Source organism: Neomonachus schauinslandi, chromosome 9, assembly GCF_002201575.2.
Source record: "Neomonachus schauinslandi chromosome 9, ASM220157v2, whole genome shotgun sequence".
Lineage (NCBI taxonomy): Eukaryota > Metazoa > Chordata > Mammalia > Carnivora > Phocidae > Neomonachus > Neomonachus schauinslandi.
Window position 1 is genome coordinate 125,108,572 of NC_058411.1, and position 25,858 is coordinate 125,134,429.

The 25,858-nt window shown below is 49.0% G+C and overlaps 1 protein-coding gene across 1 annotated transcript in view; it reads left to right on the forward strand.

Moving 5' to 3' along the window:
- The window catches only part of ADAMTS17 (ADAM metallopeptidase with thrombospondin type 1 motif 17), a 342,817-nt gene that overhangs the window by 65,177 nt on the left and 251,782 nt on the right, over positions 1-25,858 (forward strand). The window contains exons 4-6 of the mRNA XM_021680437.1: positions 2,862-2,945; positions 3,680-3,837; positions 11,312-11,355. Coding sequence (XP_021536112.1) covers positions 2,862-2,945; positions 3,680-3,837; positions 11,312-11,355 — 286 coding nt within the window. The remainder of the gene's footprint in view (positions 1-2,861; positions 2,946-3,679; positions 3,838-11,311; positions 11,356-25,858) is intronic.

Here is a 25,858-nt window from a genome sequence, read left to right on the forward strand (position 1 = left end):
TTTAGTGCTCTGAATATATCCTGCCAGTCCTTTCTGGCCTGCCAGGTCTCTGTGGATAGGTCTGTTGCCAATCTAATGTTTCTACCCTTGTAGGTTACATATCTCTTCTCCCGAGCTGCTTTCAGGATTTTCTCTTTGTCTATGAGACTCGTAAGTTTTACTATTAGATGTCGGGGTGTTGACCTATTTTTATTGATTTTGAGAGGGGTTCTCTGTGCTTCCTGGATTTTCATGCCTGTTTCCTTCCCCAAATTAGGGAAGTTCTCTGCTATAATTTGCTCCATTATACCTTCTGCCCCTCTCTCTCTTTCTTCTTCTTCTGGGATCCCAATTATTCTAATGTTGTTTCGTCTTATGGTATCGCTTATCTCTCGAATTCTGCCCTCGTGATCCAGTAGTTGTTTATCTCTCTTTTTCTCAGCTTCTTTATTTTCCATCATTTCATCTTCTATATTACTGATTCTCTCTTCTGCCTCATTTATTCTAGCAGTTAGCACCCCCATTTTTGATTGCACCTCATTAATAGCCTTTTTGATTTCTACTTGGTTGGATTTTAGTTCTTTTACTTCTCCAGAAAGGGTTTCTCTAATAACTTCCATATTTTTTTCAAGCCCAGCTAGTATCTTTAAAGTGATGATTCTGAACTCTAGATCTGACATTGTACTAATGTCCGTATTGAGTAGGTCCCTGGCAGTCGGTACTACCTCTTGTTCTTTTTGTTGAGGTGATTTTTTCTGTCTTGTCATTTTGTGCAGAGGAGAATAGATTAATGAGAGAACAAAATGCTAGCAGAGTAACAACGTCCCCAGAAAATATACTCTAAACAAATCAGAAAAAACCTGAAGCAGTGGGAAAAGAAAGGGTAAGAGAGAAAAAAGAAAAAGAAAAAAAAAGAAAAAGATAAAGATAAAAACAAAAACAAACAAAACAAAACAACAACAAAAAAACCAGAATGTGATCAAATATGATCAGTGCCACACACTAGATTTGGGGTGTATTTTGGTCTTTTAGAAGAAAGTGCCTCCCAAAATTTTAAAGAAAGAAAAACTTATATATGTACAAAAATAAGGGTTGATATGATGAAGGGATGGAATATGACTGTAAAGATGGAAATTATAAAAAATTTTATAAAAGGAATTGATAAGAAGTTGTTTGAAAAAAGAAAGAAGAGGATTTAAAAAAAGAAAAAAAAAAAGGGAGAGGATGTGATCAGGCAGGGGAACAGAAAACACCATATACTAGAGATTTAGGGTATATTTTGATCTGTTAGAAGAAACTATCTCAAAATTTTAAAGAGAGAACAACTTATATATATAAGCCAAAAATATGGGTAACTACTATGAAGGGATAGAATATGACTCTAAAAATGAAAAATAAAAATGTTTTTTTTTAAAAAAAAAGGGATTGATAAGATGTTGGTTGAAAAAGGGAAAAAGAAAAATTCAAAAAGAATAAAAAAAGAAAAAAAGACAGTTAAAAAAAAAATTAACTTTGAAAGACTACAGAATCATGGTAAAAAAGCCATGAATTCTATGTGCAGTAGTCCCCTAGAGCTGGAGTTCTGCCGTTCTCATTGATGGGTAAACTTGGTCTTGGCTGGCTGTTCTCGCTGATCTTCTGGGGAGGGGCCTGTTGCCGTGGTTTCCAAATGTCTTTGCCGAAGGCGGAAGTGCCCCGCCCTTGCCCGGTCCGGGCTAAGTAATCCGCTCGGGTTTGCTCTCCGAGCTTTTGCTCCCTGCAAGCTTTCCGTACAGCTTTGGAGGCGGAGAGTGAAAATGGCGGCCTCCCAATCTCTGCCCCCGAGGAGCCGAGAACTCAGGGCCCCACTCCTCAGTGCGCCCCCAGAGAAAAGCCGTCAGTCACTCCCGTCTCCCCGGTCTCCGGCCGCACTCCGTGCTCACCCGGCCTGTGACCGCGCGTTTCTATCTCTGGCACCTGACCCCGGGTGGAGTCTCCAAACCCAGCAGATCCCTGCGGTGCGCTCCCGCGCGGCTCCTCCCAGGGGAGGAAGGTGAGTCTCCCCGGATCTGCCGCTTGTTGGGTCCCTGCTGGAGGAGCAGGGGCCCGACTGTGCCGCGGATCTCGGTTTATGGCAACCCCGAGCTGAGAGCCCGCGCCTGGGCTCCGCCTCTGCAGCCGGCTTCCCTGCTCCGATACCTGGGAGCTCTGCCGCACTCAGGCACCCCCGGTCTTTCTGTGACCCCGAGGGTCCTGAGACCACACTGTCCCGGAGGGTTCCACCCCCCGCTTAGCCACCAGAGTGACGTCCCTCGGCGGAGCAGACTTAAAAGTTCCGATTTTGTGCTCCGTGGTTCTATCACTTGCCAGAAGCGGCCGCCGGAGGCCCCCTCCCCCGCCGTCTATCCTCCCGAATATCGCCTCAGATGCACTTCTCCGCATGTCCTACCTTCCAGAAAGTGGTCGCTTTTCTGTTCAGAGAGTTGTTTCTATTCCTTTCTTCGATCTCCTGTTGAGTTTGTAGGTGTTCAGAATGGTTTGATCCCTATCCAGCTGAATTCCTGAGACCAGACGAAATCCAGGTCTCCTACTCCTCCGCCATCTTGCTCCGCCCCCTCATTGTGGTTTTGATGGGTATTTCCCTGATGATTGAGCATCTTTTCATGTGTCTGTTGGCCATTTTGTATGTCTTCTTTGAAAAAATGTCTGTTCAGGTCCTCTGCCCATTGGATTATTTTTTTGGCATTCTGACTGATTATTATTGACTAGAGTCAATAGTTAATGCAGATGTCCTTAGTTTTTACCTAACATCTTCTGTCTGTTCCAGGATCCCATTCAGGATACCACTGTATTTTTATTAATTTTTATATTTATGTCATTAATTCTCTTTTCTCTCTTGACAGGTATACAATATGTTTCAGCACCAGAGCCTTGGAAGTAAGGTGAACATTCAAGTTACCAAGCTCGTCCTGCTACGACAACGGCCTGTAAGTCCCCATGGACACCCACCAGAGCACATAGACGGCGTAACTGGTCTGGAAGTTTCCTAGTTGCTGTGGAGTGCTAAGGAGGAGTGTAGGTGGTTGTCAGTCTTATCTGCCCTCCTAGGCTTTGCAGATGGCAACTGTGTGCCCTGGGTCAGGGACTGGGGATATCCAATGGGAGGAGGGCAGGTACTGTTACTAGAAGCTTGGTGTGCACATGTTCTGCTTGGAATTTCGAGAGAACCCTGAGCACTGAGCCTGTGTGCCTCCCTCCAACCCTCCCAGCACATCTCACATATGCAAATCTAGATGGTGAGGTCTTTGGAAACCAGTGGCTATACTTTTGAATTTGGATTCACTGTAACAGTGTTTTCTGGTCTTTGAGTTGAATGCATTCCCATATAATGATGTTACTTGCAGAATTGGGCAATGAACTTGAAAAACAAGAGACCGATGCTTGGTTGGGTATACAGTTCAGTTTGCCAAAAAAAAAAAAAGAAAAGAAAGAATATTTTTCTTTAATAACATAGTCTTCCATTTGAACTTACAAATAAGGCCCTGGCCTCTCTCTGGGACTGGGCACCTTCCTACCAGCATTAGGGTTGGATTTGGGAGAAGCACATCACTGAATGATGTCCCATCGAGTGGCTCTCTCCACACTATATTCCGAACATAAACTCCGGCTTCCCTGGGTGTTTGCTTCTTTAACTGCCCCCACCGACCCCAATTTCTTTTAGGCCAAATTGTCCATTGGGCACCACGGTGAGCGGTCCCTGGAGAGCTTCTGTCACTGGCAGAATGAGGAATACGGAGGAGCCCGGTACCTCGGCAACAATCAGGTTCCAGGAGGGAAGGATGATACACCCCCAGTGGATGCAGCTGTATTTGTTACCAGGTGAGGCTGGACTTGGTCTGTAGCTGCACATGCAACAGAGGAAAGACCTGTCCCTCTTTGGAGAGGAAAAGAGGACAGTTTGCTAAGAATTCAGGCTTGGAAATCAGACCTTGCTCCAACTCTCTGAGCCTTGGATTCCTCATCAGTAAAATTGGGGATCTATTACAGTACCTAACCCTTAGTTATGAGGGTTCAGTGAGCACAGGAAGTGCTTTTCACGGTGCCTGGCCCAAAGTAAGGATGCAGTAAGTGCTAGCCATAATTGTTGCTGTTGCTATTATTAATATAAAAGTAGCAAAATTCTGGTTACCCGAGAGTCTTAACACTTCTAAGAAAATGCATCTACTACCTCTCCTGGGCACCAAATAAAACACTCACCAGGCAAGAGCTAACCTGTGTTCGAGGCTGCCTCCCAACTGGCTTGAGCACGCTACTGGGGGGAGAGTGGATACCCCGAGTTCCCTGTGGGAGGGAGTCCATGTAGGCATCCATGTGCTGTGCACGGCCCCAGCCCCGGGGCACTCCTGGGGCAATAGCGGTCGGCAGAGATGCCTGGGGAATTCCCATGCACGTTCTGTTGCAAGTAAGGAGCTGAGCTGCTTTCTAGACTACAGAGCTGGACTTTTCCAGACTGCGAGGGACGCCAGGGGCCCCGCAGTGGACCACAGAAACGAGACAGCCTTCCACACAGGCAGCAGTCACGTTATCTTAGCTTGCCAGGGCTGCAGTAACAAATGACCACAGACTGGGGGGCTTAGAACAACAGAAATGTATTCTTGCACCGTTTTGGAGGCCAGAAGTCCAAGATCACGGTGTGGGCAGGGCCGTGCTCTCTCTGAAGGCTCCAGGAGAGGAGCCTTGCTTCCTTCTTCCTAACTTCCAGTGGTGGCCTGCAATCTTTGGCATCCCTTGTCTTGTAGACACATGGCTCCGACCTCTCCTTCACTGTCACCCTGTTGTGTGGCCTCCTCCCTCTGTCCCTCTTTCCCTCTTCTCATAAGGACACCGGTCCTTGGATTAGGGCCCAGCTTGGCCCAGTGGGACCTCATCTGAACTTGCTTACACCTGCACTGACCGTCTTTCCAAATAAGATTGCATTCACGGGTACAGGTACCAGGCGTTAGGACTTGAACATATCTGTTTTGGGGGACACAATTTAACCCACAACAGATATGAATATGGCTCTTTCATTTTTCCCTTATGTCTCAAACCTCTCTGAGAAAAACTGATTTGCTTGGGTTCCTTTACTTCCACGATGTAAGTAGAATGCATTATGTATTCACACCAAGACCCCCCTTTACAAAATAGGCAGAAGTGTTTCTTGATAATTTTAATCTGTCAGATTAAAATATCAAAATGTTATTAGACTTGCTATGAATCTGTCCATTGTGAATTTTAAGGAATTTTTAAAATTAACTTAAGGAAACTACTTCTCAAATTATATATTTTCTTTTTTTTTCTCCTGAGTTCAGAGGTAAAGCTTTAGATAGGAGCACTTTACCATTCTGTTAGCTTGAGACAGCCTGCCCCTCTAAGAGGGGCCAGAAAGGCCCTCTGGTGTATCTCTTGAGCCACGTACTGTAAGCCCCTGGCCCAGTGATGCTCTGAAGCTGGCTGGGAAAGTTCTGGCACCTTATCCCCAGGCACCAGGCAATGCAACTGCCTAACTTTCTCCTCTTTAAAAAACCCAGAACATGCACATTGCTACCACCAGACACCAGACACATACCTCATCACCCTTGTGGATGATGTATCAGTCGCCCACCCCAAAGGGTTAAAATGTACTCTGTAGCACACTGATCCCTTATGAGAGCATTTTCTGCTCTTACAGGATGTGATTTAAATGTATAATGGGACATGTGAGAAGACATCTATTCAGTAATTCTGATTGCCTGCCATCCGGCTGGTACCCTACCAGGCACCAAGGACAAGCGATGAGCAGGAGCCGGTTCTTGCTTTGGATCTGGGTTTGCCCACCCCAGGGAGTGCTGGGAGCCTCCAGGTACCACCTCCCCCAGTGGCTCTGCTTCCCCTCCCCACCGCCTCATGCTCACTGGCCAGAGGTTGCCATGGCTCCAGGCACTTTGAAGTGGTTTTTGAAGCCTATGGGCCCTGCGGATTGCAGTGTTGGGGTGATAGGTAGTACCCTTTGAGAGCGGATTTGATTTGGGGAGCAGGGAAGAGTCTTTGGGAACCATGTCCGCGTACGACTGTAAATTCGCACGACTGATTTTCCAAATGCTAATTAAGTGAGGTCCTAGGGAAGAGCTCTAAATAACATCATCTTTGGAATGTTCAACTAAACTTCCAAGGTCACTACTTTGAAAGTGGTTCGTACCAAAACTAGATAAAATGTACAGATTCTGGTGTTTGTGAGATCTTTCCTGATGTCGTCTTTTGCCTGCAGTTTCATTCCTTGTCTGGGTCGAGGATGAGCTTGCAAGTGGTCTTGGTTTGGGAACGAGTAGCCCCCCCCCTTTATTTTTCAGAGGCAGTAAGTGTTACTGAGATCAGTGTTGACAAAACTTCTGGATTAGCCTTTCCACAAAATGCCGACGGCAGACGCGAATGCACCCTTGGCCTGAGAAGGCTGTCAGTTAGGTTTCCTGGCTTTCTTTTCTGCTTCCCGCCTCCAACAGACTTACTTACTGTACTGGAAATATTGTGCATAAAAATGTCAGTATTTTTTTACATCGCACACCCATTAGGTTACATTAGGTTTGGGCTCCTACCCAAAACAAAACAAGACAGAAAATAACGAGCATTGTCAGGATGTGGAGAAACTGGAACCCTTGTGCACTGTTGGTGGGAAATATTAAATGCATCCCCGAAATACTAAATGCAGAATTACCCTTTGCTCCAGCAATCCTACTTCTGAGTGTAGACCCAAAAGCATTGAAATGAGGGTTTCAAAGAGATGTGTGTACCTATGTTCATGGCAGCATGACTCATAATGGCTAAAATGTGGAAGCAACCAAGCGTCCTTTGATGGACGAATGGGTAAACAAAATATGGGCTATGCATACAGTGGAATATTATTCAGCCCTATAAAGGAAGGACATCTTGTCACAGGCCACAACCTGGGTGAACCTGGAGGACGTTATGCTGAGTGAAATACACCAGTCACAAAAAGCCAAATAGGGTATGATTCCACTTATCTGAGGCCCCTAGAGCAGTTAAATTCATAGAGACAGGGTGTAGAGCTGGAGAGAGGAGGAATAGGAAGTTTGATGGATAGAGTTTCAGTTTTGCAAGATGAAAAAGAGTTCTGGAGATTGGTCGCCCAACGTTATAAATGCATTGAACATCACCGAACCGTACGCCTAAAAATGTTGAAGGTAGCAAATTCTGTGTTATGCGTATTTTATCACAATAAGACCATTTGAAAATTTTTCTAATTAAGCCCTTAGGGGGTGGTCCCGAATGCATGGGGTTGGTTCTGAGGGCAGGTGCTAGGGAAGGGCATGTCTGGAGGCCCCCAAGAGCAAGGTTCCTTTTGCGGCAGGCAGAGCCAACAAAAAGGCCTCCTGCATCTCGGTTAGCTGAGGCCAGCCCGGGAGCTGGCATTTTCTTTCCCCGTTTCGAGCTGAGCTCTGATGAGCTACCTCAGCGCTCATTCTTCCTCTTACCTGCTTCTGCAGAGCCGCTGGGCCGAATGGGCCAGTGCCCAGCTCGCTCCCTGGGTCCTCCCAGCTGTGAAATTGAAGACCTCCCAGCAGGACGGGGGAGGCAGCCCCGGAGTCGGGGCTGGGAGCCGAGTTGGCCGAGAGGCATTGTTTAATAATTAGAGGCTGCGAGCTGCAGTTCGCCAGGTTGGGATAACAACGGGCCGATGTTTTCACGGGGAAATGGGGTTTTCACGTGCTGCTCTTGAGAAGCAGCTCTTTCCTCCTGGAGTAATCTGAGCTGAGACAGGGTTGAGGGGCCAGTGTCCCCCAGTCCTGGGACTAAACACTGGCCAATGCAAGGGTTTCTTCCCGCCTCCCTCCCTTCCTTATGGGCTGTGGCTGAGCCCCAGAGTGCATTCTGTCCTGGACGCCCACCAGCCCTCCAGATGGCCAGGCACAGAGATGTAAGCGTGACATCATGTCCAGCAGAAGCTGCTGAGCCGGAAGCCACGGAAGCTGGCTTTCTGGCAGCTGCAGCCGTGTCTGGGGCTAGAAAACACCTCTGAGTGGACAGGGGCTGGGGACCACATGGCACCCACACAGAGGACTGAGGTCTGGGGGGCTTCAGCACCTGGCACCGCTTTACCTTTGGCCCTGCATCTCCCGCAGGAAGCCACGAGAGAGGGATCTCCCCCCCCAAACCCAGGTCTGTGCTCCCGGGAGATACCGGGAGCAAACCCGCAGGGCCAGCTCGGGGCTCCGCCACAGGTACACCTCCAGATGTCCCTCCACCTTCCCCTCCATGTCACTCCATCCCGCTCCCCAGGAACGGTCTTCTCTTCAGCCTCTGACCAAGGGGGTCTCTTGCAGGCCTAGCTCACGGTGAGAGCTCAGTGAGTATCTGGACCATCGCATTACATTTTTTTCAGGTTTCCAAACATTGCGGAGACAAGGCCACTGGTAAGCTTGCACGGCAAGTTGAAAGTGGTCTGGAAATGTATTTCCGTCAGTAATAAAGGAGCCACTATTAAGCCCCAGCTGTATGCCAGGCAATCGGTTATGCACAAGATTAGGTACATAAATTGTGGGGCCCATTGTGGAATGAAAATAGGGGAGCCTGCCTACTCTTGAGCAAGTACTGGAAAGTAAATGGACTAGAGACGGGAGGGCTCTGTCGGGACCCCACTTGAACCCAAGCATGCGGGTTTGGCATGAGTTTGCAGTGGGAGCAAGATTACCTAGATGAAGCTGCCCCTGTAGGCAGAGGGCTTGTGTTTTCTGAGAAAGGACCTTGAACAGGAAGGAGAGAGAAGATTCAAATCTTGGCTGACCCTTTCAAGCCAGGCTTCAAATTGAGCTTGGCTCTCCCCTCCGTGAGCAGACCACACTTCCCACTTCCTCAGGAGAAACAATGGATGATGTTGCAGGGTCCATCATTTGAGACCACCTATTTCCCTTCAGAGAAGCCATGAGATGAGAGAACACACAGTGCTCCTGTCAGCCATCAGGGCTGGCTTTCTCCAAGATGGCGCTTTCTCCAAGATAGAACCATCTTCTCCTCAGTTCTATTTAGTTCTTGACGGTGGGACTGATGGCCCCGTGCACTTTCTCCTTTTGCCCAGGCTTTAGTCGTGTTCACTCTGGGAAACCCTAGAGCAAGGTGTTGGGCCACCCTGATCCTTGTGTGCATGTGACGTTCGAAACATTCAAGTGGGAGGGGGTGTCCGATCAACAGTGTTGAGCTGGGGTCAGACAGATACCAGAGCAGGGAGAATATTTATGTCCCTCATTTTATTTGTTTGGTTTTCTGTGTGCCACTGTTGCTTCCTCACCACCTTCTACTGCCTGTTAATTAGTCTTTTAGAAGGTCTTTTGTTTTGAGTTTTTAAAGATTTTATTTTATTTTTTATTTATTTTTTTTATTTGACACAGAGAGAGAGGGAACACAAGCAGGGGGAGCAGGAGAGGGAGAAGCAGGCTTCCCGCCGAGCAGGGAGCCCGATGCAGGGCTCGATCCCAGGACCGTGGGATCATGACCTGAGCCGAAGGCAGACGCTTAACGACGGAGCCACCCAGGCGCCCCTGTTTTGAGTTTTTAATTCCAGTTAGTTAACTTACAGTGTTAGTGTTATACTAGTTTCAGGTGTCCAATATAGTGATTCAGCACTTCCATATATCACCCAGTGCTCATCACAAGTGCCTTCCTTCATCCCTGTCACCTGTTTCATCCATCCCCCCCCCCCCCCCCCCTCTGGTAACCATCAGTTTGTTCTCTCTAGTTAAGAGTCTGTTTCTTGGGGTGCCTGGGTGGCTCAGTCGGTTAAGCGTCTGCCTCCGGTTCAGGTCATGATCCCAGGGTCCTGGGATCGAGCCGCACGTCAGGATCCCTGCTCAGCAGGGAGCCTGCTTCTCCCTCTCCCTCTGCTGCTCCCCCTGCTTGTGCTTTCTCTCTGTCAAATAAATAGGTAAAACCTTTAAAAAAAAGAGTCTTGTTTCTTGGTTTGTCTCTCTTTTTCCCTTTGCTCGTCTCTTTTGTTTCTTAAATTCCATGTATGAGTGGGATCATATTTTGTGTTTCTCTGACTGGCTTACTTCACTTAGCATTATACTCTCTAGCTCCATCCATGTCATTGCAAATGGCAAGATGTCATTCTTTTTGATGGCTGAGTAACATTCCATTGTGTGTGTGTGTGTGTGTGTGTGTGTGTGTGTATACACACACACACACACCACATCTTCTTTATCCCCCATACAGAGTTAGGTTAGGAGAGTGACACATTCCCTTCTCTGTCATCATGCCCACTGTGAATGGCAGGTCAGAGCCTTCCCTGAGAAGAGATTTTGACAGAGGGTAGTGGAGGAATTGAGGAGTTGACCTGATGTCAGGGTGTCAGAAAGGGGAAAAGTGGCCCAGCCCGGACGTGCCACTTTCTTTGACAACTGGGCTTGGTGCCCACCTTGTCTGGCTGGCCCCATCTTCCTTCCCAGAAGAACTTCAGCATGAGAAGAAGTGGCTTCAGAACACACCTTCTAAACCTGAAGGAGTTTAAGGGAGTGGGCATTTTCTGTCAGCTCCCCATGGCCCCTATGAGCAGATGAGCATGGGGCCCTGGAGTGGGGAGAGGGAGGACCAGACCACTGTTCCCTTGCCCAGTCCCAGGCAACCGGAGATCAGGTCAGCCCCTAACTGTGGGAATGCTCTGGTTTTGGGGAAAAAAGAGCCCAGACCTATTGTTTCAAACATGAGTGGCTAGAGACCATAGTGAACCCCTGGGGCTAGACCAGCTTTTGAGCATATTTGCTCTTCACACACAACCACACACACACACACACACAAAAGCATATTTGCTCTTCACACACACACACACACACACACACACACACACACACCCAGGGGCGGGGATCCTGGGAAGCTTTAAAGGATCTAACTTTAAGAAATCACTTTCCATGATCTTCTCATATAAGTGCTACGTGGTCACTTCAGCATCTAAAGCCAGTTGTCGCCCACGTAGAGTCGTTTGGGGTAGTCACTATAGTTTGATGATATTGCAGAGTAATTGTCTCTGATGCAAGACTTGCAAACCTCTTCTTCCAGAACTTTCACAGTTGTTGGAGGGAGCCCTCCCAGCAACCAAGTGTTAGGTGCAGTTTAGCTACAAAAGGAGGGCCTCCCAGTTGGGAACATTGTGGATGGGTGACTCTTGACAAATGGCTAGTTGTTGTTCTTGGCTGACCTGTGACAGCTTCGCAGTAACCTTGCTATGGGCAGGACGACCAGTCAAGCTTAGCGGACAGTATTTTCTTCTCCCATTCTTGGGGGCTACTGCATACACCTGACCATGTCTGTCTTTGTGTTCCTTTTTTAGGACAGATTTCTGCGTACACAAAGATGAACCATGTGACACCGTTGGTAAGTTGGGAAACAGAATAATAATTCAGGGGGCTGCTGAACCCCGTGATAATCTGGAGACCTGGTAGCACTTACAGTCCGGAGGAGCTGTCCTCAGACAAACCCTGTCTTTCCTGCGGCCTCTTTTCTTGTAAACTGGTTCTTTGACTTCATGTGACTTCATCTTTTGTTCCTGGTAAGTGTTGAGGTTGCTCACGGCAGAAAGCATCAAGATGGATGTTGAATAAGGAAGATATGAAAAGTTAAACCCATAGGAGGTGCCTCCAGGCCTCAAGGTGACCGTGGTTGGGGGCACACTTGGCTCTGAGCCTCTTGGCCACTCACGCAGGCAGGGGACCCCACAGAGTTACACCATTGTAATGAGAGCTTCCCCGTTCGCTCTCATGCGTGCGGATGATCGTTACCAGTGTCCTAAGCGGTGAGGTGGGACTGTGCGGGTGTGAGGCTGGTCTCCTCCGCCAGGCTGGGCACCAGGCTCATTGCTTTCTGGTCACAAGGTCCCAAGACTGACACACAACACGGCAAGGCACGTTTTCCATCTTCCCCTCCGGAGGCTCTCTCCTCTACCTTCACTTCCTCCCCCAGCTTTTCCCTGTTTGCCGTTTTCCCTTCTGTCCTATCTTCCTTAGTATCTGGCTTGTTCTTGACAGGTCATAAATTTCCACTTGGAACCAGTCTTTGAGCGTAGGAATAGGGTGCTTGCTTAACAGGAAATACCAAGACAGTTTCTAATTTTGACAGCTATGGCACAAACCTTTATTCTCTAGGAGCTCAAAATACGGCACCACCAAGAGCAAGATTCTGAATGCGATGTGCTTAGAATTGCAGGAAAACAGTATAGGATCAACAAATGTATATTATTGTGGGATTCAAATGTTTAAAAACCCGTGCTTCCTAGGGAGTCCTAGCAGTGGGTAACCCTTCGCTCTGGCTCAGCCACATACGAGCTGGGTGACCTTGAGTAAATCTCCATAAAAACAGTCATTTTGCGCTAGGTGACTTAAAAGGCCCTTCAAAATCTAGCATAATGCTAGCTAGCATTCATGTCCCATTTTAGAGTTTACAAAATGATTTTTTTTTATATTCTATTTCATCAATCCCCTAAACAAATGCAAGAGACAGGTGTCAAAAACTGACCAACCAATCCATGCTTCATTCTCTGGGGGCCGTCTCCAGAAAGGAATCACTACACTAAGCAACGTGAACTGGGCTTCAACAGAGGGAGAGCTGATGCCCGTCGAAACCCGTCAAAATCTGGTTGGGGCTAGACCAGTGCGGCTTGAGCTCTGTCCGTTGACAGAGCTGAGAAAGCATGTTGTGTCTTGAGGAGTGCCGTTCTTTCCCCGTGTTCACGAGTCAGCTTCTGTGCTTGTGCTGGGAGGGGGCCCTGCTGCAGGCTCGCCCCTGAGGAGATGCTGGCCCATCAGATTGCCCATGCCTGTACGCCTTCCCCGAAAGACTCTGCGCCTTTCACCTGTGTGTCCTTCAGTGCCCAGCCCAGTCACCGCTGTTAATTGATTGAATGAATGAATGAACGAATGAATCTGAATGCAGATGAAGGAACTCCAGCACTTCTGAATAACCAGCATTTTTATCACATGGTTTTCTTCCATATGGATTTATAGCTGGCTCTTTTTTCTTTTGAGTATACAACTTTCCTGTCAACCATTCATTGTGATTACGTACTCTATTTCAGACCCCCTGTTGAAGAGCGGACAGCTAGTTCTGTCTTCTTTCTTTCTTCCACACCATGTCACCTTGGTACTTATATTCACCTGCTAGGGTTACTCTAACAAAACACTGTAGTCTGGGCGGCATCAACAACAGAAATTTGTCTCGCGGTTTTAGAGGCTGGAAGTCCAAGATCAAGGTGTCGGCCCAGTCGGTTTCTCCGGAGGCCTCTCGCCTTGGCTCGCAGATGGCTCCCTTCTCCCTGTATCTTCACGTGGTCTTCCCTGTGTGTGCTTGTGTCCTGATGACCTCTTCTTACAATGACTCCAGTCAGATTAGCGCCCCACTCATGACCCCATTTAACCTTAATCACCTTTTTAAACACCCTATCTCCAATCACATTTACATCAGGGGTTAGCACTCCAACATACGAATTTCGGGGAGAGGGGGGCACCATTCAGTCCATAACACTACTCATTTGACACTTTGCATAGTGCTGGTGAAATCTTATGTCCTGTGTGACCTCCCAGGTGTGCATGCGTCTCATTTCCTCCACAAAATCTTTTAATTGCATGGACCAGCTGTAATCATTCTTTATGTGACAGCCGCTTAGCTCAAGGCTGAACCAGCCCTGTCTCGTACTTCCTTATTGCATGCTCTTTCCAATACGTCGGTGATTTTCAGCTTCTACGAAGGAAATGAATCCCTTCCTTAAAAACAAAAAACAAAACAAAACAAAACTTACATGGTGCTTTTGTTTTAACGTGCCATAATTTATTTGTACTTATTATCAAGTCGGTTCATAAGAACAGTGGTGATTCCATGAAGAGAAAAATTTGAAAGCTGGGGTTATGACAGGTTTATAGCAGTCTCATCCAATTTATTTCTGTACTTTTTTTTTTTTACCTTTTATTTTGCAACAATTATAGAATCATTGACAGTTGCAAAAGAAGTTCAGAGAAGTCTCTTGTACCTATCACGTTGCTTTCTCCCATGGTTGCATCTTATGTAACCGTAGTGTATTTCCAAAACTGGGAAATTGATTGGCACGGTACAATGAGCTAGACTACAGATCCTACTCAGGTTTCACCGGTTTTTGCAGGAACTTGTTTCGGGGTATGTTTTTACATATGGCTCCATGCCATTTTGTTACGTATGTAGATTCATCCAACCACCAAGACAGTCAGGATCAGAACTGGTCCATCACCTCCAAGCAGCTCCCTTGGGCTGCTCCTGTAAATCTCCTTCTCCCTCCCTCTTTCCCTGCCTCCTTCCCTCCCTTTCCTTAACCCCTGGCTACCGTGTATCTGTATTCCAATTCTATAATTTTGTCATTCCAGCGTCCAATTTATTTTTGTATTTGTTTTGATTCCACAGAATGGAAAAACAATCTGAATCATATAGATATGTGGTTGCCAGTGCTAAGAGATTTTGAACAGCTATCTTCGGATCTCAGGGTCAGGCTTTGGCAGGAGGGGCTGTGCCCTCGGTTTTGCAGAAAATGGGATACTGTGGCACCTCGAGAAACTAGAAGCTTGGGGATTGCCGGTGTTTTAGAATTTGGCACATAATAGTGTTTTCTGTTTGCTTTCTTGGTTTGATTCAGGTATAAACTTACATACAGCAAAGGGTACAAATTTTGGTGGATTTTTAATTTATGCCTGTGCTTTTTTTTTTTTAGTTTATCTTATATTTATTGAAATAGTTTTTTTTTTTTCTTTTAAGATTTTATTTATATATTTGACAGAGAGAGACAGTGAGAGCAGGAACACAAGCAGGGGGAGTGGGAGAGGGAGAAGCAGGCTTCCCGCGGAGCAGGGAGCCCGATGCGGGGCTCGATCCCAGGACCCTGGGATCATGACCTGAGCCAAAGGCAGACGCGTAATGACTGAGCCACCCAGGTGCCCCTACAATAGATTTCAAAGTGAAATTCGAACGATTCATTTGGAGAACCTCTGAGGTAGCTAGTGGAGTTTGGGGTTCTGTTAAAAAATATTTCCCCTGCTCAGTCTGCATGAGCCCATTTCAGCAGACCAGGATCCTGATTGCGAGGAACAGGCAAAAAGGGCATTTACCAGAAGGGGGCTGCCCACGCGGGTGGCAGATCTGGTTGGAACACAGCACCCCAGGCAGCCCTGGCAGGTGAGGCTGTAGACGCCATGCAGAGGTCAGTGGCAGGGCCTGTGGGGGATGGCCTCCATCTGCCCCAACAACCGGCTGCTTGTCACCAGCTTCCAGTCCTGCCATAGGTCGTGTGGCCTGCAGCTCCTCAGCCCACTGGCACGGGCCTGAGGGAGGCTCTGGCTCTTTGGGCTTCCACGGCGGGGTGGGGTGGGGGCAGTAGTACTTCCCACATCAATGCACGGGAAGGCATTCTCCAGAGGGGGTCGACGTGCTTTAGCCAGGGGGAAGGATGGATGCTGGACATTCCAGAACCACCAATGTCCACTACATCCCTGACCCTTTAGTGAAGATTGACATAGGAGAAATGCACGTGTCTGCAGCTTACTATCTGTGCACGTTACAGGGATCCTGCTGACATAGGCAAGGAGGGCTTCCCTGGCCTTAGCTCCAAGGTGGTCCTGACCCCATGAGGGGAGAGGCCTCATCAAGCTGCCTGCACAGACGGGTGAGCACGCTTTTAAAACAATCCTACCTGACGGACCCTCCCTCCCAAGCTCTGCCAGTCCTGGCCACTGTGGAAGGAGAAGGGATGGAAGCACAGAGGTCCTGCTGATCTCCACCTTATAGGAGGACACCTACAGGGAGAAAAGGCAATGCTTAACCTTTTTCCAGAAGGTTCTGGAAAAACAGCTTTGTTGCTAAGAGAAGCAGCTGCTTCACCCCTCACTGGGTGGTCCCTACTTGGCACATTTGAGACCTTGGCTTTGTGGGGGTGTGGGCTTTTGCTCCATTGAATTGCTTCATCCTGAGGAAAAAGCTGTCCTAGGCAAGAAGGAGTGTGAAGGGTCGAGACCTCTGGAAGCCTCTGTTCACCCTTCGCATTCCTCTTCCCAACGCACATACCTCTGGGCGTCTGTAGGTGGTACCTGAGCAGACTGGATGATCAAACACATCTCAGTTACATGGCATTTGTCCGGGTCCCACCCTTAGCTGTAAACTGAGCTCTGGTGATTTTTTGTTTTGTTTTGTTTTTGGACAACAACCGTATTCAAGCTTCACGAATTTAGTTCTAATTATTGGGATTTGTATTTCTTCCTTGATAGCTCTCATTTTTTTAATTAATGGAAAAGCCTCCTTTCCCCCATTGCTGCCAAGTCAAGGGATGTGATATGTGATAATCCTGCACAAAAGGACAATGGAAATGTTCAGCGGCCTCATGAAATGTTTCACACACGCGGCCAGGGAGATGCCGCTGAGGGGCTCCAAGACTGGTCCATGCACTGGGGCCCTGCTGCTCTGGACTGAGGGCCCCGTGGCTGTCCCTGAACCTGGGTGTCCCTGTGTGGCTCACAACACTGGTGCTGAGCTCCCTGATAGGTCTGGGCAGCCCCGTGGGGTCGGAGCATCACCCACCAGGATGAAGCAGACATACCTGCTTTGGAAGTCTGTTTCAGGCCAGCCTCCAGGAGGCCATGGAAGGAAGATTTGCTGGGAAACCAGTGAGAGACGAGGGTGAGTGGGGCAAGTGTCCTAACACTGCACCTGTTGGGTTTTTATTAAATAAGAGCGTCAGAATTTCTGAACTATGTCATGTCTAATTAGGGCTTAGGCAAGAAAGTCTTGTATGTATTAAAAAACAACATCAAAATGTATCCCTCTGGCTGTACTTTATCCCCCCACCCTCATCACTCTGGAGGACCTTTGGGTATTCCAGTCCTGGTGCTGTGGCTGAAAAACTGTGTAGACCCCTTTTGGAATTTCCTTCAGGATACACATTCATTTTTTTGTGTTTTCCTGGTGTTGCTAGGCCTTCGTTCTGTGAGGGCAGTTTTGAATTGTAGAGGTGTCAAAGGTTCTGTGTGCTGAATGCAGCCGGAAAGTACCGTTTGAGATAAAAATACAAAAGTTTTACTAGTAAGACTGAACTTCGGGTTTGTTTCTGAGAGCTTTCCTATGGGTTTGTTTGCTCTATTTTGTTATGCCTTGTGACCTGACAGACGTCAGGGTTCAGTTTTGCTTCAAAATTATTTGTCAGAAGTAGGCTCCAGATGTTTGTCCCCAAAGGGCAATTACCCCATTGAGTGAGCAAGCTCTGATGTGTCTTCCTTATAACCCCACCTCATGCTGGCCTCAGTGTCAGGCTGACACTAATCTACCTTGAGAGGCTTCCAGAAGAGAAGGCTTAACAATCGATGATATGTTAGTTGTCCCAAATCAGATGACCTGAGGTCTTCAGCATGTTCATCTGTTTTTCAGAAGTTAGATTGGTATTTATCGTCAGGCTCTTGACCATGATCTGTGATTTGTGTGTGTGTGTGAGGTTTTATGAAAGGCTTCAGTTTTGGAAATCAAATATGCATGCATCATCTAGCAATCTGTGATTTTTTTGTGTGTGAGGTTTTATGAAAGGCTTCAATTTTGGAAATCAAATATGCATGCATCATCTAGCAATCAGGGACTCAGACTGTTCGGGCAAGTGCTGCCTTCCTCCTCATACGAAGAAAAAAAAAATTGGCCATCCTCTTAAGAGAGGACAGTTGCATTCTGTTAATGTGAGGGCTGTGCTCCCTGCGCATTCAGCTTGGATTTCTCAGCCAACAGAAATTATCTGGGAAAGCTAAATAGTATATACTTCAGGAGGCTGGCTTCTTCCTTCACCTGTGCAGGTTTAGAGTGGTTTCTCAAAAATGACAAGTTGCCTCTGGATGTTGGAGAGGGTCTTCTAAAAGACCTTTGTTGGAGCTGCCATGCCCAAGGAGAACAGAAGCGGGTAGGCACGGGGTGGGCCCGGCGGTGGGGGGGGGGGGGGGGGGGGGCGGTGTCCTCTGGCCTGTTTAGCGCTCTGGCTGTCCTGTGGCATGACCTGGAGATAGTGATTGGAGAGAATGAAAAGACGAACGAGTGTGTGTGTGTGTGTGTGTGTACACGCATGCATGCATACGTATGTACGTACACACATACCCGGACACACGCACATGCCTAAGTGCGTGCACGTACGGTGGAAGCGTGTGTAGTGGGTGTACGTACTTCCTGTACCTTGAAATCTGGAGGGGCTTCCTTTGTGCTCACAAACTTTGGTGAGCTCGCCAGGAGGGAGCCGCCCTGACAGCGCCCACCAGCCCTGGCGCTGACACAAGAACCCAGGGCGGGAGGTTTCTGTTGGGGACTTGGCAGGAAGTCCCCCGCTGAAACCAGTTGCCCCGGGGGGACCAAATTCAACTTTTCTTCTTCCTTGTGCCAGGGTCACGTTTAAGGTTACATAATGGCCGAGATACGTTTTCCAATGGTGACAAATACAGGGGGATGTTTTGCATGGGGTAGGCTCCCGCCAGCCCTTGGGAGATTGCGGCTCTGTTTCTTCTGGAACTATACAGAGACCAACAAAACACAGAGGCGTGCTTGATTGCCTTTAGGGCTGGAAAGCAAGAGGGCTGCACACAAGAGAGCTTGGCCCCGGCAGGGTTTCCAGCCGTGGTCCTTCAAATGCAGGCTTTGGAGCCCCCTTCTATGTTAGCTCAGGAAGTAGATGCCTTGTGGACGGTGTCCTTCCCCGAGACTGCTGATTAGCACCGTTCCAGGTTCTGCACTCGGGTGACTTGAAAGGGACTCTGAAACCGATGCCCTTCCAGTTAGGTGGCCCCGATACACGAGGTGTTGGTGACCCTCCCTGCTGTCATTTATCATGGGCCTAGGCATGATATGGGCAGAGACTGTCCGTCTCCGTTGTTCTCTCTCTGTTTCCACCTCACGCCCGGAGGAGTGCTTTATGATGAGCTTGGACTGAAGTGGGATGCTGCATCTCATTATTGGCGTGGCTCTTCCTCAGGGCATGCAACTCTTAGTCAGTCCCGACCCTTTATTAGCTTTGTTAGAAACAACCACCAAAACCCCTCCTCAAATCGGGGGGGAAGGATAGGGAGTAGAATCATAAACAGGAAACTAGGTCTTCGTGAGATGCCTTTTGTGTAATTGTGAGTCCTGACGCACTCTTGGTGCCTGTGTGCTTCCTGCATGTTGAGACCCTGAGGAGTGGGCCGAAGGTGAGGGGGCCGGTTTCACATCTGCCGCCGGTCCAGTGGGAACAAAGAATTGGAGAAGGGCTCCCACCGCTGCTTTCTTTACAGTGTGACCCTCATGGTGGTCCCTTGTACCACCCAAAGAGCCCCGTCATCTCCACAGTGAACACTGAGCCATCCTCAGGGACCGCAGTTGGCTTGGTGTGGTGGTCTGAGCATCGGCCCTGCAGCTAGACGCGGGTTCGAGTCCTGCCTCCGCCACTGTCCTTGTGTGAGTCATCCCAAATCTCCAACTCTGTTTTCTCATCTATAAAATGGGAATAAGACTACCCAGGGTTATTCTGAGGGTGAAATGAGATGATTGATCACACCCGTTAGGATGGCTGTTGCCCAAAAGAACCGTAGAAAATACAAGTGATGGTGAGGATGTGGAGGTAAGGGGAGCCCTTATGTACCTCTATAGGGAAGGTATGGTTCATCTGCTATGGAAAATAGTATGGTGGTTCCTCAGAAAATAAAAATATCTGGGAATTCCTTCTCTAGGTATATACCCAAGAGAAATGGGACTTGAACAGGTATTTGTACATCCACATTCATAGCAGCATTATTCACAAAGAAGTAACTCAGGTGTCCTCTGAACGGTGAATGGATAAAATACAGTGTGTGTGTGTGTATGTGTGTGTGTGTATATTACTCAGCCTTAAAAATGAAGGGTTTTCTGAGATATGCTATAACCTGGATAAAACTTGAAGGCATTATGCGAAATGAAATAAGCCTGTCACAAAAAGTCAAATAATGCATGATTCCATTTATGTGAGGTTCCTAGAATCAAAATCATGGAGAGAGAAAGTAGGACGGCAGGGGTTGGAGGGGAGGGAGAATGAAGAGTTAGTGTTTAATGAGTGTTGAGTTTCAGTTTGGAAAGATGAAAAATCTCAGGGCGCCTGGATGGCTCAGTCGGTTAAGCATCTGCTTTCAGCTTGGGTCATGATCCCAGAGTCCTGGGATCAAGCCCCACATTGGGCTCCCTGCTCAATGGGGGGCCTGCTTCTCCTTCTCCCTCTGCTGTTCCCCCTGCTTGTGCTCTCTCACTCTCTCTCTCTCTGTCAAATAAATAAAATCTTTAAAAAAAAAAAAAAAGAAAAAGATGAAAAAGCTCTCAAGATGGTTGGTGGTGATGGTTGCACCACAATGTGAATGTATTTAATGCTATTGAAATGTGTACTTAAAAATGGTTAAAATGGTAAATTTTGTGTTATATATACTACAGTAGTTTAATTTTTTTTATTTAAGATTTTATTTATATGAGAGAGAGAGAGACAGAGTGAGAGAGAGCATGAGAGCTGGGTGAGGAGCAAAGGAAAAAGCAGACTCCCCACTGAGCTGGGAGCCTGATGCAGGGCTCGATCCCAGGACTCTGGGATCATGATCTGAGCCGAAGGCAGAGGTTTAACCGATGAGCCACTGTGGCGCCCCTACAATTTTCTTTTTTTTGAGGCGAGATGACCAAAAGAGCAAAGTTATGAATTTTGTGTACTACCCCCTTCTTCTCAAGATTTCTTCTAAGAAGAATCGGTCAGGATGGAAGAAGTACAATTCCCAGAGAAGGGGGTTCTTGTGCTTCCCTCCCTGGGAGGCCGGGTGGGAGGTGAGGAGCTCTAAGCCGCTGCAGGACCTTGGGGAGTATGCAGGGCACAGCAGGGAGGGAGGAAGAGACGAACCTATACAGGCTGGGAGAGGATGAGGCTCTGGGTCCGGGGAAGAGTCAAGAGAGGAGAGAGCATTCTAAGAAGCATTGCTGGGGGGTTGAATTATAGAGCCTTCTTTAATATTCTTAGAGAGATGCAAGTAGGAATTAGGGGACCCTTTGCAAGTTTCTTTGGTTGCTTAGTGTGCTTCTTTGGCTTAGATTCCTGGGCCAGATTGGACCATGCAGGCCACTGAGACTTAGTGAGGTGTTACCGCTGATATTTTGGGACCATAGGCCATCGTCATCTGTGTCTGGCATTAAAATCATCACTTTACAGTTGAGCCAAGAGTTCACTTTCTCAGTGACTGCTCAACTGTTGGATTCATGGTGTAGAGAGCTGGGGTTGGTCACAATTCAAGCCATGTGGTTGATGCTCAGAATTAACCACAGGGTAGGATGTGTGTGACCTTCCAGAGGCGGAACTACAATTTGGGGAAGTATGTTTGTTCCTTGTATATTTCAGGCAGTTGGCCAGAATCCTGTGGTCTTTGTGAGCTCCTTAAATTGAAGAATCCCAGCTCCCCTGTATGAAGTTGAAAGTTGGATCTGAGTTTTCTAGCTCAGTTTCTACAAATACGCAGCTCGAGACTTAAGAGGGCTTCAGGACAGGGAGAGGAGGTCATGTCAGGCCAGCCTATGGGTCTGTTCTGTTGCAGACACCAGATCTGGGCCTGGCTATTATTTAGGGTTTGGATTCAAACAGCCTTGGAATTACTGGCATAGACAACTTGGATCAGAAATTCTTGACAAGTGCTGTTGTGGGGGGAGGGGCTCCATTGATGCACCAGAAAGGCTGAGTCCCGGCTGGGAAGGGCTGAGTCCTGGCTGGGAAGGGCTGAGTCCTGGCTAGGAAGGGCTGAGTCCTGGTTAAGAAGGGGCTGAGTCATGGTTAGGAAGGGCTGAGTCCTGGTTAGGAGGGAGTGAGTCCTGGTTAGGAAGGGTTGAGCCATCGTTAGGAAGGGGCTGAGTTCTGGCTAGAAAGGCCCAAGTCCTGGTTAGAAAGGTCTGAGTCCTGGTTGGGAAGGGACTGGGTCCTGGTTAGGAGAGACTGAGTCCTGGTTAGGAAGTGTCTGAGTTCTGGTTGGAAAGGGGCTGAGTCTTGGTTAGGAAGGGCTGAGCCATCATTAGGAAGGGACTGAGTTCTGGTTAGAAAGATCCGAGCCATGGTTAAGAAGAGGCTGAGCCATGGTTGGGAAGGGACTGAACCATGGTTAGGAAGGGGCTGAGTCCTGGTTAGAAAGGTCTGAGTCCTGGTTAGGAAGGATCTGAGTCCTGGTTGGGAAGGTCTGAGTCTTGGTTAGGAAGGGCTGAGCCATCATTAGGAAGGGGCTGGGTCCTGGTTAGGAGAGACCGAGTCCTGGTTAGGAAGTGTCTGAGTTCTGGTTGGGAAGGGACTGAGTCCTAGTTGGGAAAGGGCTGGGTCCTGGTTGGGAAAGGGCTGAGTTAGGAGGGACTGAGTCCTGGTTAGGAAGGGTCTGAGTGCTGGTTAGGAAGGGTCTGAGTTCTGGGCCCATCCTGAGGGTAGGGCTAATTTCCCCAGAGGGTTTACTGTCTCCTGCTCTGAGAGTAGTGAGGCCCCGATGGGTGGGATTCATATCTGATTTCTTTATCAAGTCAAGTAAATAAGGGCGATGTGTCCTTGTCCACCCTCCTCCTGGCCACACCGGCCTTCTCTTTGCAGTGCCCTGGCCCTCGGTCCAACAGCACAAGGCAGGTTAAGGAACCCGGCGGCTCAGGAGACATTCACGTGTGGACAAGGTGCCAGACTCTGTGGCTCTGGAGCACTTCTCTGGGGCTCCCTCCTCCAGGATCCTCTTCTCTGCTCACATCCACAAAAGGTAGCCTCTTCCAGCTCTTCAGCCCCGTTACAGCTCCTCTTGGTCACGAGCATTGTCTTCACCAGCTTGGGCTGCCTTAGCAGAACACCCCAGACTGGCCGGCTTCAACCACAGACATTTGTTTCTCACAGCTCCGGAGGCTGGGAAGTCCCAGATCAAGGTGCCGGCCAATTCAGTGTCTGCTGAGGTCCAGCTTCCCAGCTTGCTGATGACCACTGAGTCCTCACTGGTGGAGAGCGAGCCAGTGAGCCCGGTCTGTCTTCCTCTTCTTAGAAGGACACTCATCCCGCCATGGGGGCTCCACCCCTATGACTCACCTAAATCTGATCATCTCCCAAAGGCCCCCACCTCCTGAAAGCACCCCACTGGGAGTCAGGACTTCCATAAATGACTTTGGCGGGGTGGGGGGGGGACGCAAACATGCAGCCCATAGCAGGCAGCGGCAGGCGACAGTTTAGCACCTCACAAGCCTGGGAGCGGTGCCAAGATCCATCCAAGCCTTCTTTGAACTTCCCCTTGGAATGGGGAGGAGCTTTGCTCTCAACAGAGCCTTCTGCTGTATCCCCGCACCGGCCCCTGGTGGACAGATGGCGTGCGTGCTGCTGCTCGGCCTGTTTTCCAGGGGTGAGGGAGCTGCCACCACTGTTTGTCGGGGACTTTGGTGTCAGATGCTTCATGCTCGTAATTCATTTAATCCTCCCGAATCTCTGAGGAAGTGCTGCTAATTTTACCTGTGGGGAAACTGAGGCACGGGGCGATAACTAACTTGCCCAGAGCCCCACACCATGTGTTAAGTGGTGGAGCCAGCACTTGACCCAGCACTTGACCCCAGACAGTTTAGTTCCAGTCTTTTAACTATTTCTTGCCTTTCAATAGCCTTTTAAGTGAAGTATTATTATTCCTGTGAGCAGATGGGGAAACTGAACCCCCCAAAAGGATACATTCTTGTCTGAAATTATACCATTAATGAGTGACAGCTGATATTGAAGGAACTCACTGGAAAGCCTGAGGGTTTAACTCCTAACTCTCTTGCCACATCTGTGCCCATTTGGTTTTCTCTTTCCATCATGATGTGTACCCAGCATGGCCTTCTTTTCCCAGTCTCTCTCCTGCACTGTTTTCAGAATTGACCTTTGTCCTTGCAGATACTTTGCTTCTCCAGGCTTTACATTCATGCATATTTTTTGAGTACCCGTTATGTGCGAAGCACTGCTCCAAGCCTGGGGACAGTAGAGGTACAAAACCAAGGCCCCTGTCTTTGTGGCACTGACATTTGAGCGGAGGGGATGGCTGTGTGTGATCTAGAAGTAAACTCAAGAGTAGGAGTAGAGATCATTGGTGAAGAGGAAAAGTAGGGAAGGGGCATCAGGATTTGGGGAGGTGGGACTTCCGATTTTAGCTGGAGTGGCCAAGGACTTTGGTGAGAGGATGACATTTGGCAATCAGACTCTTCGCCTGTAGTCTCTTTGGCCGGCCAGGGCTTCTAGAGGTATTGACGTTAACCATGCCACAAATATTAATCTCTAAGAGCAAAGGGAGGGTCCCCAGGGTGAGCAGCCATCCCACAGTGGGGACCAGCAGGGCATCCCCGGCCCCCTTCACCTCTGCCTTCCTTACGCAGGACCCCTGGCTCTGCTTCTCAGCCATAGTCAGACCTGGGTTTGGGTCCTCACACTGCTGTTTACTTGATACTGGGCATGTCACTTAATAAACTCAGCAGTCCTCAGTTGCCCTATCTGTAGGAGATCTCGACATCCTCCTGCAGGCTTGTCCCCCGCTCCACGTGCCTGTGGGGAACCCTGATTGATGGCGAGTGCTCTGCACATCTTGTCTGCCTCCTTTCAGTTGGCCCCAGGCCTTCCTGCCCCGCCGCCCCCAGCCTGTCCCTGTGTGGGTCTTCTGGAAAGGGCGCTGGGGCAGGGCTTCAGAGCAAGTGTGGTTGACGGCTCCTCAGGCAGGAGTCACAGTGTGAGCGGGGACAGCTGAGACAAAGGGTAGACGCCGGGGGGCCTGATGTTTATTGAGGTTTTCCCAGCTGCCGGGTGCTGTGCTGGCACCTCGTGTCAAAGGTACAGCTTCCTGGCAGATGAAGGAGCCAATGCTGAGTTTACCCCAAGTTGCACGGCGGCAAGTGTGGGCCAGCCTGACCCCCGATCTGTGCTTGTGCCAGAGCAGGGAGCTGACTCCGGGGCAAGGTCGTGGACACCTCGGCGGGGGGAGAGCCCGGCTCTCAGGTTTGGATTTGAGTCTGGGCCGGGAGGGAGTGGAAGTTTGGAAGTTTCCAACATGGCCTCTGGTTTTTCCCCAGGCCTGTGTCAAGAATCCCAGCTCTGCTAACCATGGAAACCCGGGCAAGTGGCTTGTCCTCAAGTTTCAGTTTCCTGGTCTGTAAAATGGGCACAATGATAATGCCTCTTTGTGTGGTAGGTGTGGAAAGGAAATGAGACAGTGTAGGTAGAGGGCCTAGAACTCACAACAAATGCTCCATCTGCGCAGGCTCTGTGGCCTTGTTTCGGTGCCCCTTGCCCCCGACAGGTGTCAGAAGAGGACCCGGAAGTCCTCTGTCTCCTGCTGTTCAGGAAGAGAGGTGCTCAAAGCTGATGTGTCTTAAAGGGGGATCTCTGACCACAGCTTTAGCACCAGCTGGGCAGGTGGTAGAGATGCACATTCTTGGCCCCGCCCAAGCCCTTCTGTAGCTGAGTTTCTCTGCAGTCTGTTTTCACAAGCTCTCGGGGGATTCTGATGTGCTCTCAAGTTTGAGAACCGCTGACCTAAACCTTGGCAGTACCAGAGAAACAGGACTGAATTCTACTGGGGCGGGGGTGGGTGTGGGTGTGGGTGTGTGTAGGGTGGGAGGGGACAAGGGGATCTTCGCCTGCCAGCTCAGTGAAGCTAGATAGATGCCCAGCAGCGGAACCAGGGCGGCACATTGTGGACCCCTTCCCCAGTGTCAGCACCGCTGACTTCCTCCCCTGAGCAGGCTCTAATATTCTGGTCAGTAGAATCCTCACCCTGTCACTGCTGAAGAAGACACTGTCCCGGAATACTATTCTGCCATACCCCCCCCCCCTCCCCCCCCCCCCCCCCCCCCCCCCCCCCCCCCC